The 16,612-nt window shown below is 44.2% G+C and overlaps 1 protein-coding gene across 1 annotated transcript in view; it reads right to left on the reverse strand.

The window, feature by feature from the left end:
- Positions 1–4,992: 4,992 nt before the first annotated feature.
- Positions 4,993–16,612, reverse strand: part of SYPL2 (synaptophysin like 2) — a 49,985-nt gene continuing 38,365 nt past the window's right edge. The window contains exons 4-6 of the mRNA XM_075333726.1: positions 10,139–10,337; positions 8,216–8,407; positions 4,993–5,413 (exon numbers count right to left, since the gene is read on the reverse strand). Of these exons, the coding sequence (XP_075189841.1) occupies positions 5,282–5,413; positions 8,216–8,407; positions 10,139–10,337 (523 nt within the window). The 3' untranslated portion in view covers positions 4,993–5,281. The remainder of the gene's footprint in view (positions 5,414–8,215; positions 8,408–10,138; positions 10,338–16,612) is intronic.

Raw genomic sequence — 16,612 nt, forward strand, 5'->3', positions numbered from 1 at the left:
AAAATATAAGTGAAAGCACAACTCCAGCGTTGTTTCCCTCCCACCCCACTGGAGTGGTGCTTTTAGGCTAAGGACACACAGGTGTTGTGATCCGGTAACCGTGGAAGATTACAAAAAAATCCCATTAGTAGAAACAAGACAAGAAAAACAAGAGTAGTTGGAACCTGAGTTGACCGCAATCCCCTAACTATCAGACCACACAAGAAGTAGCTGTGGAGCGTTCCTAAACACCTAGACGCCACGTCACAGCCAGAGAAACTAGCTACACCTCACAGATAGAAATGAGGAAATCTTACTTGCCTCAGAAAAGTCCCCAAAGGACTAGCCAGCCCCCAACATATACTGTAAAGATGACAGTGATGTAGGAAAACACGATACACAGATAGGAAAAATAGATTTAGCAAAAGCGAGGCCCGACTACCTAGATACAAAGGAAAGAAAAGGAAACTGATTGCACTCAGTATAACACCATGCAGAAAAATACCAATCTCCTGATAGTAAAAATGGCCCTGGAGGTCGAACTACCTCACCCCCACTATATCAGGTACTCTTGTAAATAATGGGAGAACAAAATACCAAAAATAACACAAAAATACAAAAGTGCAAATAATCAAGTTCGACAGGGAGAATCTTCCTTTTTTTTGCAGAAGAGCTAGCAAAGGGGGAACCCCCATGCTTACCAAACTTGAAAAGCAAATCTTCAACTGCAAGAAAACAGATTCCAAATAAAAAGAAAAACAAACACACTAAAGTGTAAACCAGGACGCAAAGCAAAAGCTTGAAAACTTATCTTCAGAGGAAAACAGGGACAGAAAAAACTCCAAGCTAGGTTCAGAGACTGAGGAAAATTCAACTATTACCGGCACCAGCAAGGCAAAAAGTGCTCTCCTATATACACCAGGCTTGTCTGCAATAAGACTTCCTGAATTCTCAATTAACGTGTCAGACTCAGCTTCACTACCATTCCTGGCCACCAGAGGGAGCTCCAAAACAGCACCCACACAGACGACATTCACAACACACGGGCATTTAGCATCTGATGCGAGAGCATTGGATACGATATGCTAATGTGACTCTCTGGACTAGCCAGGTAGTCACAAATAGCGCCCCGCACAACACGAGTCCCACACAGGTAACACCAGCCAAACACATAAAACCTAGTCACTTCCCTCAGAGCTTAATGGACACACCATGGGGGCGGGGCCAGGCAGTTGGCCACACCCACCGAGGAGTTCAGAGGGCCTGAGGCAGGAAGCAGTCGGTCAAGTTCAGTGAGTCAGATCAGTTTGTGGAGTTGAGGAGTGAAGGAGAGTGCAGCAGGCCTGTGGTGACAGGTCTGCAGTGGGAACTGACAGGTGCCAGGGTAGTAGCCCTGGTACCTCGGCTAAGAGGCATACGGTGGCCTTAGCCTGCAGGAGCCGGGAAGACGGCCAGGTGGAACTGTGGTGGACCGGGACAGGGTAGTGGCCCGCCGGTACCGACCCGGGGAACCGACTGGAAACTGGAGCACACAGGGGTGGTACTTCATCCCTGAAACGAGGTCCAGAAGCCACTGGACTGAGTTAATTTACTGATTGAGGTCTGGACTATAGGTCCTTTCCCACCCAAGTCCCGACTGAAGACAACAGCCCACCGAGGGGGATAGAAAGCCACCGCACAGGCAGAGAGATCCCACGGGCCAGCCTCTGCGGGCAAACGGCAAACTCGCGTCGCTGAAGCGAAGGCAGTTTACATACACACTACATGGTGCAGGAGAAAGGCAAAGACCACCGAACCGGGTGGGGACCAGACGCAGCCGGCTGCGGGCACCGACCACCATCAACTTTGTTTACCAGAGACTTGTGTGTGTCAATAACAGTGAGTACCACAGTGCCCTCCGGCCACGCATCGCCCTGCACCGCCCTGCTTCCCCCCAACGGATCCCGCGGCCATCATCCCTGCCCATGGAGGTGTTAACATCTTGCTGCATAACTATCTCCTCCGGGTGCCCCGTAACTGCAACGGTGGTGTCTACACCTTCACCACATCCCGTGAGTGGCGTCACGAACTCAAACACGGCTCCGGCCGTACACCTACCTACCAACCCCCTACGTAGCGCCAGCATCCTTTCAGAGCGAAGTGACCCCGGGTCCGGAGGCGCTCGAGCCACCCACCAACGAGCCTGGATCCGAGTGGCTTGGCTGCAGCAGAGCGCGGGGCAGTACACTAATAACCCCTTACTCCTGCTCTGCTGCGAGTGTAAGCCAAGTATTATTATACTGTGATGCGATCCTGCGATCAAAGCACAGCTGCGGAGAAGAGGGAGGGATTAATCTCCCTGTGTCCTCCATTATCAGCTGATGTGTATATTGCACTGCACTTTGGTGTAATCCGAGTGCAATGTGATGTTTCTCTCGCACCCATAGACTTATATGGGTGCAAAAAAACCCAAATTGGATTCCACCTGTCAGGGAGGCTCACGCCGAAACGGCCATCAGGTGGGCGCCATTCCCTGTCAGTATTGGCAATACAAGTTGCAGCATAGGACAGTGCGGTATAGGTTTGCTCTCTATACCTTTTGCGGTAAGCTGATTTCAATTTCTATTGATTAAGGGATAATGTACCTTCTTTCTATCTCTTTATTTACCATAGCCAGTACATATATGATCCTTTAGTCTGTGGTTTATTATAGCAAGGAAAACATTGGCTCCTAATGGGCTATCTGATGCTTTTATTTACCACAGTCTTTGTACAGGTGTATGTAATTAGAGTTGCCTACATGCCCTTGTTGTACACAGTATTTTATAGTCCGCTTTGGATTTAATTTTTTGGAATTGAGAAAGAGGTTTCCATATTTATGTACATATACACCATTCTGTGCTGTCCAAATAGCCTTTTCTGTGACCTTAATAGGCTGTCTATATAATTTTGTTGTATACATTCCTTGTGGGAATCGAGTGCCCTTTCTTTGACTGTTGTTTTGTCACACCATCCACACTCTTTCACCTTTTTACAATAAATATCACCTTGTTGCATTAAGGATGTCTGATCCCCTTTTTATCTGTTTGTTGTTTTGTTTTTTTATTTTCTTTTGGTCCATTTATTGTTTTAAGCAAATTATATACATTTTCAATTTTTGGACATATTTGGTATTATGACGAATCTGCTTATGTTGAAAACATTTTCTTACCTCCTTTAAGAGGAAGGTGCCTTAAATACCTGATTCCTCTCAGCCTTAAGGCCACTTTACACACAGAGATAAATCTGCGGCAGATCTGTGGTTGCAGTGAAATTGTGGACAATCAGTGCCAGGTTTGTGGCTGTGTACAAATGGAACAATATGTCCATGATTTCACTACAACCACAGATCTGCCAAAGATTTATCTCTGTGTGTAAAGTGGCCTTTAGGCACGCACCCTCGGAGCGCTCAGAAAAGACATGTGTGGCGTGCATAGGCACAGGATGCAGCGGCAGAGACTGGGGATGGAGCGACTACCACTGAGTGGCGGCTGGGAATGTGAGAGTGACAGTGTCACCACCAGGGGAGCAGGATAGTGCGTGTATGCCGGCAAGGGTGCTACAAAATAAAAACTGGAGTGAGCAATACAGCAACACTGCAATACAGCAGTAGTGGCACAAGGGACCTGACAACTGACATTGTGTGTCTAAAGGATAGACCACATTGCCAAGGCATCTCCTATAGGGGGAGAATGCCTGAAATATCTGAGAGGCACTTCGAGGTCAGAGCCCACGGCCCTTAAGAAAAGGTGTTGCCGCGCACATCCTAAGTGTATTCCCAGGGTTATGTGCAGCTTGTGGAGGTCCTGGGAGACGGCAAAATGGGCAGCGGAAAAAGCAGGCACAGCTGAGCGGCCGGGAGGGTGATTGTGCTGGTGTCACCGCCATGGGAGGAGGGAAGGACAGTGTGAGGACACTGGTAAAGGCGCTACATATACACAACGAAAATGGTTGAGTTTCCCATTGAATTCCATTATACTCAGTACTCGAATTGCACCTGTCTGAGCGTCTTAACTGCTCATTTCATGTACCGAGCACCCCAACATGGTAGTCCTAGCTCATCACTATTAAAGAGCAACACTTATGGTTCACTTTGTGAAAAATGTATGTTTCTATGTGTTATGCAAAGATTGAATAGTTTGTTTTCATTTCCACAGTAGCACAAAAATTTATAGCTGCAAAAATTGATGCAAAAATGGTGTGCCATTTTACAGTACCACAATGCTAGCACTGTAAAATGTAGATTAGATTTATCATCTGGAAAATCGGAATGGAAAAGCTACTGCATTCTTTCCATGTCCATTTCTAAATGTATATGCTCACTCTTCTCTCTTGTTGTCTGCAGAGGTGATGTCATGTCAAAAGTGCTGCAGCCAATCAAGGATCTCAGAGCTGCTCTTCCGGTGTAGACATGATGAGCTGCTGAACTCACTGATTTGCTGCAGCGCTGTCAACCTGATATCAGAGCTGCAGACAACAAACACCAGGAGCAGCAAAAGGCAGCTTTGGATCCAGGTATGATGAGTAAAGAACAATTTGGTGTTTTACAACAAACTGCGCCGTTGAGCACAACTTTCCTGGAAATGGAAAACTTGTTTATGAAGCAGAAGGATACAAAGGACCAATATGAGGTCTGCGTTGCTTAAGGCAAATAAGACAATTTTTATTTTTGTGAATTACATAACAAAAATTGATGGGACACACTTATAAAAGCAATTTCATTGAGGAAACTGCTGAAGATAGCCCCGCTCAGACTAGCCCCAATAGGGAAACGAATGTGCAGACCCTTTGGAGTTCAAACTACAATTTGCATCAAAAATCCAAGGATCAGTTGCAGTTTTTTGCTATAAATGGAAAATTATCACTGTGTGTGTTATTTTTCAAAGAAAATTTGAACTAAAGTTGTAAAAAAAACCTGTCTACTCCTCCATTTATGATATCCTTGCGGTTTGCAGGCAGATGGGGCAACTGGAGGCAAGAGTCTGACCATAAAGAGAAAGTGGACATCATTTTATTTAATAAATACGGTAGCACCAGAGGAGGTAACAACTTGTAGACGAATTAATGACTTTGGAAAACAGAAAGATGAAAAAAGAAATTATTGCATTGGAGTGGATGTTTCTTTTTTTTTTTTTTTGGTTCAAGGCGACTTTAAGACCCGCATGACAATGCTGAGCAATTCTAAGTAAATACAAGCAGAGTCACTTAAGAAGTCCACTCTAAGGAACAAGTAGAGAGCCACAGTCAGAGAGACTTCCTGATCTAGATGTGAAGTGGTGAGGGATCACTGCAGATCTTCAGCCTCCCCACGCTCAGCAGACTCTTCTTTACTGGTTGCAGGTTTGCTCCATGCAGTTTCCTTGAACACAAACCATGCATTTGCTGACCAGATCAGGCAATTCAGAAATCCAAAGAGCTGTGGGAAAAGCAAGAAAAAGGTGAGAGTAATGAGAAATGTAGTAGAAAACCTTAATTTCTAAATCGCTTAAAAATTAGGACACAATTACTGGTACACGTGAGTGCACACAAGGAATGTTACTATATCTGACTGTTATTGATTTGTATCCTAAAATGTTTCATCTCTGCATTATTCATTCCTGATTTCTTCCATCTCTGTAGCACATGTTCAGAAATTGTAGGAGAATTGTACCGCAGTATTAAGCTGTGTAGATGTGAATCCAGCACTAGGGTTGATAAAACTTTTAATTAAAAGAAGCAGCACAATCTGTGTAGATCTGTGTCTCTCACTCTGCCTCCTACGCTTTTCATAAACATTGATAGGCAGCTATAATTTGATGCCCCAGTGAGCTGGCAGTACATCTGGTCTTGAGGAATATGGATTTTAGCAGTATTTCTGAGTCAATGATCAGTTCAGAGGCAAAAGGAGAAATGGATAACGAGGCATATTTATCTAAACAGATATGTTACAAATTTTCTTATATTTGCATGTACTATTAACTTATGCAATGACCATTGAAGTGTAGAGTAGTTGGTGGAGTTCTGACAATGAAGATCTGCAATCCATTTTTATGAGGTAAAATAGTGGACATTGGTGATTACTAGTGATCAGCAACCACAACCATGCTAGGGTGCTCGATATTTTTCCAGAAGATTTGCCAAAAAAATGCTCGTTTCCACTATACTCGGTACACGAGTCGAACCCATTAGTGTCAAACTGCTCTTTACGAGTATTGAGCATCCAAGCATAGTAGTGCTCGCTCATCACTAGTGATGACCTAACCTGACTAATAAAATAATGACTCTATACTGGTTTAGTCTTCACTGCTCTAAAAAACAGACCTTTAGAGGGTGAAATCCACTTCTCATTAATAGGTGACCATGTTAAAAACGTACATTACGCATTATATCTTTTTTTTAAGATGACCGACTGTATTGGTGGCCAACTATACAGGAAAAAAAAGGATACTGACACATACTTGCTTGGTGGACGCCAAATTTTTTTCTTAATCTATCTTTTTGGCGTACAGTTATTTTAGACTCATTCGATGCATATGGCAGGACTACCACCTAGGGCATGAGTTGAATATGTTCACAGAACATTGTCACAAGGTGTCCAACTCTAAACTCACCAGGTGTCATAGTGCCTTCTGACCCTGTTCACATTGCAGAATCTGACATGTCACCTAGTACTGTTGAGTTGCTCACTTGAGCCAGGTGTTGACACTGTTGTGTGCTTACTAATGATCAGTCTAGCAAAAGTTAATTTCTGGTGACCTTTCAATTGCTGCTAGGGTTATGGTTTTCTGGAGACCTATCACAGCCGCCTCCGCCCTTTTAAAGATGGTGGAATCTTCTACTCCATGCCGATTATAGCTTTTTTGCGATTCTGGTCCATGTGGATGGTTATCCATCTTCTGGTGAACTACTGTACGATGTCCTGGTGTGATGTGGAAATGCTCTTGTCGTTTGATTATTTACATCCTTTTCTTTATTTCATCCTGAGCAAGTTTTGTCTATACTGTACCTCTGTGAGTAATTGCTGTGAGTTTGAGTTTGGGTTTCCCACTGTTTGTCTTTCTGTGTGGGATTTACCACTCCAGTCCAGTCCCTCTCCTGGTTTGGGGGTGATGGGGTATTAGACCTAAGGCTTATCAGGAGTCAGGGCTACACTGGTGGTCCAGAATCTTCACCTTCAGAAGTACTTCTGGGATAAGGGACAGTTAGGGCCCCCTAGCCTGAGGGCCAGTTTAGGAACCTCTATTCCCAGTTACTACTTTACAATCCATGACAAACATGTTGTTAAACTCAAAACTATTGTAGACGTCCAGTGATATAAGTTATTATTGCTTCATATATATCTATTTTGTCTAAGCAGTTGAGCACTTCCTGCATTTACAGAGTAAATCTAGAAAAGTGATATCAGCACCAGGCTTGATTAAAACTCTTGTCTTTATTGGATACGATTAAAATATGGTGTGATTAAAATAAAATGACACCTGAAGCATTTCAGACAGGGTCCTCAATCCAAAATGCATCAGGTGTCATTTTATTTTAATCACACCATGTTTTAATCGCATCCAATAAAGACAAGAGTTTTAATTAAGCCTGGCGCTTTTCTATATTTACTCTGTGGACGTCAAACACATGGATCCGGGCACCGGCCTTCATTTGATCTAGTGAGGCATTCATTATGGACTATTGCAAGCTTCTCAGGGTGAGCCAAGATATATACTTTCTTTTTTTGTTCACTTTCTGCAGTTGTCTGGACTTGAAATACATCGGTGGTGGAACTAATACAACGGACCCCCCCCCTAAACAATGGGACTAGTTTTTAATATTTTGTTCTATACCAGCACACTTCTCTTTAGACATGCTCCCCAAATCTTCTGTTTTAATGCACACCACTACACAAGACTTTGAGGTGGACACCTCTGTATAAAAAGCTCTGAACAGCTGTTAATCATCTGAATGCTGGAACCACATCAAGCTCCATTTCCCTCTCACTGCTGTCAGAATTAAATGGAATAGCATGATCACGCATGGCTGCTGCTTCTCCATTAATGTCTATGGGACTGACGGAAATAGCTGGGTGCTGTACTTGGTTATCTCTGTCATTTCCGTACTCACTGAATTGGTTCCGATTTTTAGGGTTTAGATTCTTTATTATTAATAATCATATTTTCGTTTGTCTATTTTTTTAGGTATAGTACAGTAAATAGCATATACTCTTGAATATATAATCCTAAATTTCTCTTACCACTGATATATTGGCAAGCCCATAGTATGGTGTAACACCGGCAGTGCAAGAAGCGTTTTCAAGCTGGCACACCGGCATTGATGACAGGATGCTAGATGGGTGAGTAGCTAATTTCACATCCATGAGACCCTTTCCCCATGCTGATGCAGCTACAAGCCATAAGAAGGCAAAGCCACCGGTCACACAGAAATCCTGAAAAATGACATTAAGGCCATCAGTACTTGATTAATAGAGTAGTTCTAATGTAAATCAGCTAAACTCAATGTTAAAACACATCATACATAGGAATATAACATAATAAATGCAAATTTAAAGAGTAAAAATGTTCTTCAGATACATTACTTACAATATTTTACTCTTCATTGGAGGAAATCTGTCACCAGGTTTTTGCCATCTAATTTGAGAGCAGCACAATGTAAAGACAAAGATCCTGATTCCAACCATGGGACACTTACCGGGCTGCTTATTGTAGTATTGACAAAAATCACTATTTTATCAGTAGATTATCACTAGAGAACTAGTAAACCTGCTGCCAGGTAGTCCTCCATATTCATGAGCTATGTATAACTTTGCCTCCAATGACTGGCAGCTTTCTGCCTATGAACAGTGGACACACACAATGGTGTGTGTGTGTGTGTGTGTGTGTGTGGTTATACTTATATTTATCAAAACTGCAGAACACAGTCCACTAAGTTACACATAGCTGAAATCAGGATCTCTGTTTCTTCACCATGTTGCTCTCAGATGGGGTTGTATAACCTTGGTGACAGATTGCCTTTAAAGAGGTTTTCAGTGCCTAAATATGAATATAACAAAAGACTCAACACATTTCACTTGTGAATTCCTCTGCATCTCAGCTGCGCAGATGTCCACTGATCACTGTCTGCTTGCTTTTTTACATGATGTGTCATCCATACTACGTACCAGAGGAGACTTCAGTAGTTGGCATCACCACTGTTGACTGTTGCGGAATGGTAAATTATTTTTAGTGTATATTGCATGCCTTTGGTCAGACTCACTGCCCAAAATACTCAAGAACTGTGAAGATCTTTAGACCAAGAGCTTAACAACCATCTGATGTTGGTAGAATATCTATTCTAATTCCTTGGTGAAAGACTGCTAAACGTAAAGCTATGTGAACACTTAGGCTATGTGCGCATGTTGCGTATTTGCATGCAGTTACGCTGCGATCTGCACCGCAGTGTAACTGCATGCATACTGCGTCCCCTGCACAATCTATGGAGATTGTGCAGGAGCCGTGCGCACGTGGCGTATTAGAGTGCAGGGCTTCGGCTGCTGCCCGAAGCGCGCGTTCTAAGAAGTGATATGTCACTTCTTTTGTGCGCTCTGCATGCAGCCCCTGCTCTGTCTATGGCAGGGGCTGGGAGGGGCTACATGCAGAGCGCATGAAATCGGCTTTTGTTTCTGCAGCGATTTGAATTGCACGTGTGCTGTTCAAATCGCTGCAGAAATTTCTGCAGGGCCAGTACGCAACGTGCGCACATAGCCTTAAAGTATTTGGTGCAGACATTTCTGCACCATTTCTACATCTCTTGGCAGGAAAACACAGCAGCAAAAATGAACGTGTTGTTTTTGCTGCAAATTTTTCCCATCCATTAGTATGGGTGAAATCTGCAGCAAAAACACTGAAATAATTGACATGCTGCAAATTAAAATCTGAAGCAAATCTGCAAGGAGAAAATACTCAACGTGTGCATAAGACTTCAGGATTCTCTTTGCTCGCAGGTTTTGTGATTAATCCGCATTGACAAATGCATCAAAAACGCAACAAGCCTTAGGAACCAGCTCATCAAAAAGAAGTCCATTATTTCAACAGCAGCCAGAAGAACTACTAATGCATCCAACATTACAAAGTTTTTTTTTTCCAGCTCCCCAGAAATTCTTCACACTTGAGCCACTTACCACAATTGGTACTCTTCGTATCTGAGTATATCGTTCATGGAAGAGCAGGTAAATTACTAAAGCAAACATGGAATAAAGGAAAGCAAACACTGACAAAGTAACAAAGAATTCAGCCGGTGCCGAGAAGTCCCCTGAGAGGTGCAAGATACGACTTTCAGTGTCCCCACAGACTGGCATCTCATACCGTTGTCGATACAGCCTAAAAACATGTAAAGAGATACAATCAGACACGTGAAGCCGGAGTAGAGGCAGCGTAACAAGAGCAATTATTTACCTTACCGTATGCAATCATGTACTGATGCAACCACATTATAAGCAAATGATGAATATGGATGCTATTATAATAATGAGTTATAATCAGGGCCGGCCTTAACCTGAATGGCGCCCTGTGCAAAACTGCCCTTTGGTGCCCCCCCCTACTGATTTTTACCCAGGAAACAAACGAGGACAGGAGGCCATCTTTTTTTATATCCTAAGAAAATTGATCTCTTCAAATGTACAATAAATTACAAATTTGTGCTGGAGAATCTGCACCTCAAATCTATATTAATGTCACCACGTCTGTCACTCGTTTTTTTAGAGGTCTTCCGATTTCAACCATTTATGCCGTATCCATGGATATTACACCCCATCCCAGCTCCGACTCCACCCCTCAAACCCTCCACACTCACCACCATTCTTGGAAAAACGTATGTGTGTATATATATATGTATATATATATATATATATATATATATATACACACACACACACACAGTCATGGCCAAAAGTGTTAGCACCTTTGAAGTTGTTTCAGAAAATAAAGCATTTCACTTAGAAAATTAATAATACACCCCCTACACCTCCTCTCTCCATAATATGCTCTCTACACCGACCCTTTCCATAATCTCTCTCCCACACTGCCCCTATTTGTAATATTCCCCCACACACTGCCCCTCAGTGTACCCCCACACGATATCCCTGTGTATAATATCCCCACACACTGCCCCTCTGTAAGATATCTCACACACACACACACACACACACACACACACTGCTCCTCTGTATAATATCTCTCCCACACACACTGCTCCTCTGTATAATATCTCTCCCACACACACTGCTCCTCTGTATATCTCTACCACACACACTGCGCCTCTGTATAATATCTCCCCACACTGCTCCTCTGTATAATATCCCCCCACACACTGCACCTCAGTACAATATCCTCCCACACTGCACCTCAGTACACTATCTCCCACACACACTGCACCTCAGTATACTATCCCCCCACACACTGCTCCTCAGTATAATATCCCCCACACACTGCTCCTCAGTATAATATCCCCCCACACACTGCTTCTCTGTATAATATTCCCCCACACACAATGCCACTCTGCATAGTACCCCCCCACACACTTGTCTTCTGTATAATATCCCCACATACACACTGCTCCTCAGTATAATATCCCCCAACACACTGCTCCTCTGTTTAGTATCCCCCACACACTGTTTATTAATATAATATCCCCCCACACACTGTTCCTCTGTATAATATCCTTCCACACACTGCTCCTCTGTACAATATTCTCCCACACACTGCTCCTCTGTTTAATATCCTCCCACACACTGCTTCTCTGTATAATATCCTCCCACACACTGCTCCTCTGTATAATATCCTCCCACACACACTGCTCCTCTGTATAATATCCTCCCACACACTGCTCCTCTGTATAATATTCTCCCACACACTGCTCCTTTGTATAATATCCTCCCACACACTGCTCCTCTGTATAATATCCTCCCACACACACTGCTCCTCTGTATAATATCCTCCCACACACTGCTCCTCTGTATAATATTCTCCCACACACTGCACCTCTGTATAATATCCTCCCACACACTGCTCCTCTGTATAATATCTCCCCACAAACACTGCTCCTCAATATATCCCCTCCACACACTGCTCCTCTGTATAATGTCCCCACACGTACACTGCTCCTCTGTAAATACCAACACACACTGCCCATTTGTATAATATCCCACACACTGCTCCTCTGTGTAGCATCCTCCACACACACACTGCCGCTTTATATATCCCCCACACACAGCATCTCTGTATAATATGTTCACACACACACAATGACCCTCTGTGTAATATCCCTCATGTACGCTGCCCCTTTGTACACTGTCCCCCACACAAGCTGCCCCTCTTTATATATATCCTCACACACACACACACACACACACACACAATGCTCCTCTGTATATCACCCAACACACACTACCCCTCTGTATACTATCCCCCCCATACAAATTGTCTCTCTGTATAATATCCTCCTGGTATATATGTCCAAGTCCTGGTATATATGTCTGCATCCTGGGCCCTTCCTGGTATGCATGTCCCCATCCTGGTTTATTTGTCCCTATCCTGGTATATATGTCCAATCCTGGGCACCTCCTGGTATGTATATCCCACTCCTGGGCATATTCTGGTATATATGTCCCCATCCTTGTTTCTGTCCCCTTCTTGGTATATATGTCCTCCTCCTGGTATATATGTTCCCATCCTGGTTTATTTGTCCCTTCCCAGCAAATATATATATCCACATCCTAGGCTCCTCCTGATGTATATATATTCCCCTCCTGGGTACATTCTGGTATATATGTCCCCATCCTTATTTTTGTCCCCTTCCTGGTATATATTTGCACCTTCTTGTGTATATGTGCCTTTCCTGGGTCTCTCCTCGTATATTTGTCTACCGCAAAAAGAAAAAAAAGAAACATTTTACTCACCCTCCCCGGCTCCCACATCCTGCAGCGTCCTCTCTGAGCAGCGATGCATTTCAGTTGGATGTGTGCCCTCAACACATCCAGCTAAAGCAAGGCAGGGGCTGCAGTCAGCGGGCACCCCCACAACCCGGGGCTGGAACAGCGCCCCCCCCCCCACCCCCGGCTGGAGTCTACACCCCCCGCGGCTGACGTCAGTGGCTGGAGTCAATGGCCCCCCACCACCCGCGGCTGTAGTCAGCGCCCCCTCCGTCCCTGGAATCAGCACCCCACCCCCCCCCCGCGGCTGTAGTCAGCACCCCCCCCCCCTACCTCCCCATGGCTGGAGTCAGCGGCTCCCCCACCACCATGGCAATCTTCAGCTCATAGAGCGCCTACCTCTCCCTGCCAGATGCCGCGCGCTTGCCAGCTCAGCGTTGCCCACAGCACTGTGATGAGGTGTAGAGTGATGACCTCATCACATTGGGCTGCGGGATGACACGCCACCTTTCTGCTCTGCTCCAATCACAGTGCCTCCCCCACTACATGGCTAATTTGCATGCGATGCCCTAGAAGGACTTTCCATACACCTTAGTCATGTGCAGACTGCAGTAGTGGCTGAAGCGACACTGCGCCCCTCTGCTGCAGCTGTGACTGGGGCTCGGTGAAGGTGGTGGGCCCGGCTGGCCAGGCGCTACATAAAGTTAAGTAAGTAACCGGCGGCGGTTACAGTAAAAACGCTGTGCTGGGACCGGAGGAGCCAGGAAATGTACAACTTCTTACCTCTCTGCTGCGCCCCCCCTGAAGCATGGCCGTTGGGGCCCTGTGCGACCGCACAAGTCGCACATGCCTAAAGCCGGCCATGGTTATAATGTTACCCAAGTGCTACTTTTAACATTCTACATTTATGGGTTATACTCTTTAATTTGTTTTGGTAAAATTATACTTTGGAAGAAAGGTTTACATCTGCTCCTTATAGACTGCAACCTATTTACTAGAGAGGTTTTTATTGGCAAGAGGAAAATCTTGCTTAAAAATTTGTTTTAAAGTAAATGTCTATCATTAATTTTATTACTTTTTATAGAAATATGTCTGAAATGAAATATAATATTTTATATACATGGCACCTGATAAATAATTGTACAATGGCAATCATAAGAGGCTCTGTGTGCCATTGTATATTAGTGCTGTGTGCACCAGTCTACTACTGGCAAACTAACAGCCTTTATTATAGTCCAAAGCTGCATTCACGGTTTTGCTGGTTTAAAGTGCCTACATCAAGAGGTTATTGCTACCCCATCTACGAGCAGCATGATATAGAGGCACAGTCTCTGATTCCAGCCACCACTTACTTTACTGGGTGCTGCAGTTTTGATTAAAAACAGTTTTATCTGCTGTATATTAACCAATTCTCAGAATTGTGAGCTCTGAGTAACCCCACACAGCTTTTTGTGTACACTGTGCATAGGCAGAAAGCTGTGAAAGGCATGGTTGTACTACCAGGCAACAGGACAAGTACTTCTTTAGGGATAATCTCATTTATTGATAAAATAATGCTTTGATAAAAATAAAAAAGCATCACTGGAATCACCGTCTCTAACATAGTATATTGCCCTCAGATTAGAGTTAAAATCCTCCCATATTTCTTTACCTTACACAAGGCCCTGTACAGTTTTTTGGTGTCAGCAGTAACTGTCACATTGCAGTATAAGAGCTTAATTAAGATGTTAAGGATCCAATAATAACTGTTAGTACTCTGAATACAGCTTAGGACTATATGGGCTGTAAATTAGAATCAGTACAAGTACCACTTTATAATAAGAAATATGTAGACTATACACTGGTCAACCATTACCCTAAAACCACCTCCTATTGTGCAGATCCCCCTTGTGCTGACAAAACTGCTGAGATCACCCCTAAAACATGAACTCGACTAAGGGGTACTTCACACACAGCGAGATCGCTACTGAGATCACTGCTGAGTCACGTTTTTTGTGACCTCATTAGCGATCTCGCTGTGTGTGACACTGAGCAGCGATCTGGCCCCTGCTGTGAGATCGCTGCTCGTTACACACAGTGCTGGTTCATTTTTTTATTGTTGCTCTCCCGCTGATAAGCACACATCGCTGTGTGTGACTGCGAGAGAGCAACAATCCTGAATGTGAAGGGAGCAGGAGCCGGCGTCTGACAGCCTGCGGTAAGCTGTAACCAAGGTAAACATCGGGTAACCAAGGTGGTTACCTGATATTTACCTTCATTACCAGCCTCCGCAGCTCTCACGCTGCCAGTGCCGGCTCCTGCTCCCTGCACACGCTAAGTTAAGCGGTGTGAGCTGGTAACTAAGGTAAACATCGGGTAACCATACCCGATGTTTACCTTAGTTACCAGTGTCCGCAGCTTCCAGACGCCGGCTCCGTGCAAGCGCAGCGTCGCTTGCACGTCGCTGCTGGCTGGGGGCTGGTCACTGGTCGCTGGTGAGATCTGCCTGTTTGACAGCTCACCAGCGACCATGTAGCGATGCAGCAGCGTTCCTGACCAGGTCAGATCGCTGGTCGGATCGCTGCTGCATCGCTAAAGTGTGAAGGTACCCTTACTCTCATGGGGTATTCTGGTATATGGAACAAAGATAATAGGCGATCAAGTCTTAGAAGATGTGTGGTCAGGCCTCCATGGATTGGACTTGTTTTTCCAGAACTTCTAACAGATGCTTAACTTGGCTAAGATCTAGTGTATTTTAGAAGCCGAGGCCAACTCCCCACCCTATCATGTTCCTCAAACCATTACTCAGCAATTTTTGCAGTGTGGCAAGCACATTATCCTGGTGAAACCGTTACCGTCAAGGGTTCTGCAAGGTATGCAATAATGCAATGGATTAAGTATTAATTCTGTGTAATTGTGTGTCAAAAAGACATCAATAGCAATGCCGGATCTCAGGATTTTGGAGCACAACATTGCCAAGAACATCACACTGACTCTAATGGTTTGTCTTTTTCCTACAGAACATCATGGTGTCATCTTTTCCCCAGGTAAAACAGACCCATTATCAGCGTTGGACAGGGGTCATCGGTCTTCAGCTATACAGCCACTGGCAGAACGCTCTGATGCACTGAGAGCTCTGGCACCTACCATAGCTTTTTCAAGCAATTTTGGATACAGTAACCACCTATGGGGTTGAACATCAGTTAACTGGTTGTCCATTAACTGGATGGACCATTTTTGCCAGGTACAGTGGGTGCAAAAAGTATTCAGACCCCTTTAAATTTTTCACTCTTTGTTTCATTGCAGCCATTTGGTAAATTCCAAAAAGTTCTTTTTTTCTCATTAATGTACACTCTGCACCCCATCTTGACAGGAAAAAAGAGAAATGTAGAAATTTTTGCAAATTTATTAAACAAGAAAAACTGAAAAAGAAAACGTTCTGGTGGTTTGAGCAAAGGGTCTGAATACTTATGATATATAAGTATTCAGACCCTTTGCTCAGACCACCAGAACTCTTCCTAGACCCAGCCATCAAGCCAAACTAAGCAATCGTGGGAGAAGAGCCTTGGTGAGAGAGGTAAAGAAGAACCCCAATATCACTGTGGCTGAGCTCCAGAGATGCAGTAGATAGATGGGAGAAAGCTCCACAAAGTCAACTATCACTGCAGCTCTCCAACAGTCGGCCCTTTATGGCAAAGTGGCCCAATGGAAGCCTCTCCTAACTGCAAGACATATGAAACCCCACAT

The sequence above is a fragment of the Anomaloglossus baeobatrachus genome, chromosome 2, assembly GCF_048569485.1.
Source record: "Anomaloglossus baeobatrachus isolate aAnoBae1 chromosome 2, aAnoBae1.hap1, whole genome shotgun sequence".
Classification (NCBI taxonomy): domain Eukaryota; kingdom Metazoa; phylum Chordata; class Amphibia; order Anura; family Aromobatidae; genus Anomaloglossus; species Anomaloglossus baeobatrachus.